We start from the raw sequence: 4,442 nt of genomic DNA on the forward strand, positions 1-4,442 counted from the left end.
GTCACTGTACTTCGCTTACTCAACCAAAGCCTTGATTTTGTTAGCGACAATGTTGCTAGGATCTTTGCTCCTATTTTCACCAACCTGAGGTTAGTCTAGTTTGATTCATCTTTTGTTCTTTTATTGTTTTCCTCACAAATCTGTTTGCTGAGTCTCTTCTTTATGGATTTTGCAGGGACTTTGAAATGCGTCTTTCTTGTATTGAACATCCTCGATTCACTCCTGTCAATCATCCTCACTCGTGCACTGAGAATTGGTTTTCTGATAAAAAAGATTTTGACCAAAAGGGAGACCCGGAAGCTATTTTTAATGTATTGGATTCGATTTTGAAAAGCAGTTTGGATCGTCTGACTTCTTTGAGGTTTGTATTTTCACAACTAACTTATGGTTTTGTTTTGTATCTCTAGCAGTTTATGTATGTGAACTGTTTCTGATAAAAGCCTAAATTTTGCTTTTGTTGTAGGGAGAGTGTATGTCGGACGAAGAGCTTTGATTATGATGATTCTTTGTCTATCCACTCGTCTATAATGAGGGATCTCTGTTTACAAGGGAAGTTGGATGCTGCTCTCTGGCTACGGAAAAAAATGATGCAGAGTGGATTTATTCCAGGTTTGATCACGCACAATCATCTTATAAACGGGTTGTGTAAGTTAGGTTGTATCGACAAGGCAGATGGGCTTGTTAGAGAGATGAAGGAGATAGGTCCTTCTCCCAACTGTGTTTCGTATAACACCTTAATGAAGGGTCTTTGCAGTGTTAACAATGTAGATAAAGCTCTTTATCTCTTCAGTACTATGAATAAATATGGTATTAAGCCAAATAGAGTGACTTGCAACATACTCTTGCATGCACTTTGCCAGAAAGGTGTTATAGGAAACAACAACACAAAACTTCTTGAAGAGATCTTAGATAGTAGCCAGGCGAACGCACCCTTAAATTTAGTCACCTGTACCATTCTGATGGATAGTTATTTTAAGAGTGGACATGTGGTTCAAGCCCTTGAGATTTGGAAGGAGATGTCACAGAAAAATGTAGCTGCTAATTCAGTTGTGTACAATGTCATTATTCGTGGGTTATGTTCGAGTGGAAACATGGTGGCTGCTTATGGGTTCATGTGTGACATGGTAAAGAGAGGAGTAAACCCTGATCTTTTCACTTACAACACTCTCATAAGCGCCTTGTGTAAAGAGGGAAAGTTTGATGAGGCATGTGATCTCCATGGTACCATGCAAAATGTCGGTGTTGCTCCTGATCAGATCTCATACAAAGTTATCATTCAAGGTCTATGTATACAAGGAGATGTGGACAGGGCGAACGAGTTCCTTCTAAGCATGCTAAAAAGTTCTTTGCTTCCAGAGGTTCTGCTATGGAATGTTGTTATTGATGGTTATGGAAGAAGTGGAGATACTAGAAGTGCTTTATCTGTCCTAAATCTAATGCTTTCTTACGGTGTTAAACCAAATATTTACACAAACAATGCTTTGATTCATGGGTATGTGAAAGGCAAAAGGTTCTTTGATGCGTGGCGGTTCAAGAATCAAATGCGATCTACCGAAATCCCCCCAGATACTACCACCTATAATCTGCTAGTAGGTGCTGCTTGTACATGGGGTCACTTGGGGTTGGCGTATCATTTGTGTGATGAAATGCTGAAAAGGGGATGTCAACCTGATATCATTACTTATACTGAGCTGGTTAGAGGGCTCTGTTGGAAGGGTCGATTGAAGGATGCCGAAAGCCTTTTGTCGAGAATGCAAGTAACTGCTGGTATTACAATGGATCATGTTCCATTTTTGATACTAGTAAAGAAATATACCAGATTGCAGCGACCAGAGGAGGCGCATTTAGTTTACAAAAAGTGGTTAGTGACGAGGAACGGAGGAGTTTCATGTCCAAGCATCCTAAAGCACATGCATACAGAAGAACAGTAATGCGTTGGTTCAATCGATAAAGAGAGCAAGTTTATCCTTCCTGAAAGGCCCTTGATTAATAGTTTGATGGACATCTGAGTTAAGTTCAGTTTCTTTTGAAAACATAGAAGATCTGACATGAAGAACAACAGAACCCGGTTCCAGATTAAACCAACACATTACATGAGGAACAACAGAATCTTGGTGGAGTCACAAGAAGTCGCTTTGTTACATGCGAGGAATCCTCAAATGGTATTCCTCTATTCCTTGTTTTGGGAAACATTTGATATGTTTTCTTCCCATTCGCATCTCTCACAAATTATAGTTACATTCAGGTTTTGATGGATGATTTGGGCGTTCGGCACTCACAGGGCTGTTTCTTCAAAAACTCCCAATACATTTTTATTGTCTGAAACATCCTTTCATTACAATTTACAAGAAAAATGTGAATACGTCCCTTGCAAGCATGATTTTTTGGGTCGCGTACAAGAGTTGTATTATGCTTATTGCATTACAAATTTATATTGGTATAGTTGACACTCAGTTGACGCTTCATGTGAAAGTTAATCATGTACAACAAGATACTAACATAAATCTCCAACCTGTTGTCCTCATTGCACCATAACTTCTTAATATCTATAAACACTATCCCAAAATTTTCAAATTAAGAAAGAAGCTTTTGTTACAGCAATAAAATTACTGGGGAAAGGTTGGAAAGAACTATCCCAGCTTACTAGTCAAACATGTATCATTTGTGGAGGTTAACGTAAATATCAAAAATACATATAGTATGATAAAATCCAATGTTCTTTAGTTTAGTTTTCTATTTTTTTTTTCTATCCACATCAATTCCTCTAATGTTTTAGAAATCTTGGAAGATGAGATCAAATCAAAAGAGGAGGATCATACATATTTTTATTTACCTGTAAAAAATTAAAGAAAATTTATTAAAGATGTTAGATACTTTTAAAATCAAATCAGAGAGAAAAGCACACATAGAAAACTAAAAAAAAAAAAAAAAAAAAAAAAAAAAAAAAAAAAAAAAAAAAAANAAAAAAACAAAGCATATATGATGCGGATAGTAGTAATAAAAACTTTCAAAAACAAAAATTCACCTTATAAAATATAAGATTTTTAAAATGAAAAATTTCATTATTCTACTTACCCTCTAAAAAAAGAAAGAATATATATGTTATACTTTAAAAGAAAATTGTTATAAACTTAAAAATTTGGGAGAAATAACATTGATTTGATGAAATATAATTTTTATCTTACTTTTTACGAATCTATTTTTCTGAAATTAAGTCCATAAAACAAAAGAAAAATCTATGAAAATGAAAAGATTTTTCGGAAAATAAAAGATTTAATTTCCTTATCTTTAAAGAACTCATATGATGAATATTTTGAAGACTAAAATATGGTGATGTTTTCTATATCTCACATCAGCATAGAGAGATTCTCCAATGCAGCTTTCCAAATATCTCGGTCCAACAATCAATAACATTTAAAAAATCAGTTATTTAGAAGGGGAAAAAACTAAACACAAAAAATAAAACAAAAATATGAGAAATTTTTATATATATAAAAAAAAGATGATGTTCATGAAAGAAAATTACTCAAAAGTTTATTATCACCATGATGTTCATGACCAAGATGATAGTCTTTTTGGTTTATGGTGAAGAAATCTGTAGCATAATTTAAAAAAAAAAAATAACAGGTAGGATTAGCAAAATTGTAGCATAGATTTGATCTAAAATTCTTTATTTATGATGCATCTAAAACAAAATTTGGCCATGAAAAAAAAAACAAAAAAAAACATATCTTATCCTACTTTTATTGTCATGATTACAATTGAGCTGCATAAAAAACAATACAAAATATATATTAGTGATGCAGATTGTGAAGAAATCTATTATTTTCTAGCATAGAAGAATTGAGAAACAAAAACTAATAACAAAGTAGTACGAATGAGTTTATTTGGTAGATTGATGTTTGGTAGATTGACGTTCATAGGTTATCTATAGTGTTAGGTGCGATATCAAATCGAATAAATATTGATGAGCAAGTAAAAAGATCTTTTAAAATATAATGATTATTATGAAAGAATTCAAAAGATTTAAAATTTATTTAGGTATATTTTTCTATTTTTTTAAATAAATTTTTTTTTTTTCCAAAAAAGGGATCTTTCAACCGTTCTCCTTCTTTGTCGACGAACCTGAGCTCTCTACTCTACGAGAGGGTAATGAAATAGGTTCCTCCACTTAAATTTTCTTGCAAATTCTCAAAGAGATCTCTGAGCTCTCTACTCTACGAGCGCCTATCTCTTGCCTTATACATTGTTCATCATGAATTTTTCTTCTTTATTATGCTCTCTTTTTCCCTTCATTTTCTCAACCTGTTTTCTTAACCAAATCAAATGTCTCTCAGAAACAACAATAAAAAAAATGGGAATGAGCTTTAGCTGTCCGCATAGGTGATTCTATTGTAGTAGCTCACCACAAATCAATTAGAGTCAAAACAATAATCAAATCA

General features: G+C 33.3%; 1 protein-coding gene across 1 annotated transcript in view; it reads left to right on the top strand.

The window, feature by feature from the left end:
- LOC104706796 (pentatricopeptide repeat-containing protein At5g24830-like) overlaps positions 1-2,453 on the top strand; it is a 6,647-nt gene extending 4,194 nt beyond the window's left edge. The window contains exons 4-7 of the mRNA XM_010423024.1: positions 60-89; positions 176-361; positions 464-2,162; positions 2,246-2,453. Of these exons, the coding sequence (XP_010421326.1) occupies positions 60-89; positions 176-361; positions 464-1,931 (1,684 nt within the window). The 3' untranslated portion in view covers positions 1,932-2,162; positions 2,246-2,453. The remainder of the gene's footprint in view (positions 1-59; positions 90-175; positions 362-463; positions 2,163-2,245) is intronic.

Source organism: Camelina sativa, chromosome 8 (assembly GCF_000633955.1).
Source record: "Camelina sativa cultivar DH55 chromosome 8, Cs, whole genome shotgun sequence".
Taxonomy (NCBI): Eukaryota; Viridiplantae; Streptophyta; class Magnoliopsida; order Brassicales; family Brassicaceae; genus Camelina; species Camelina sativa.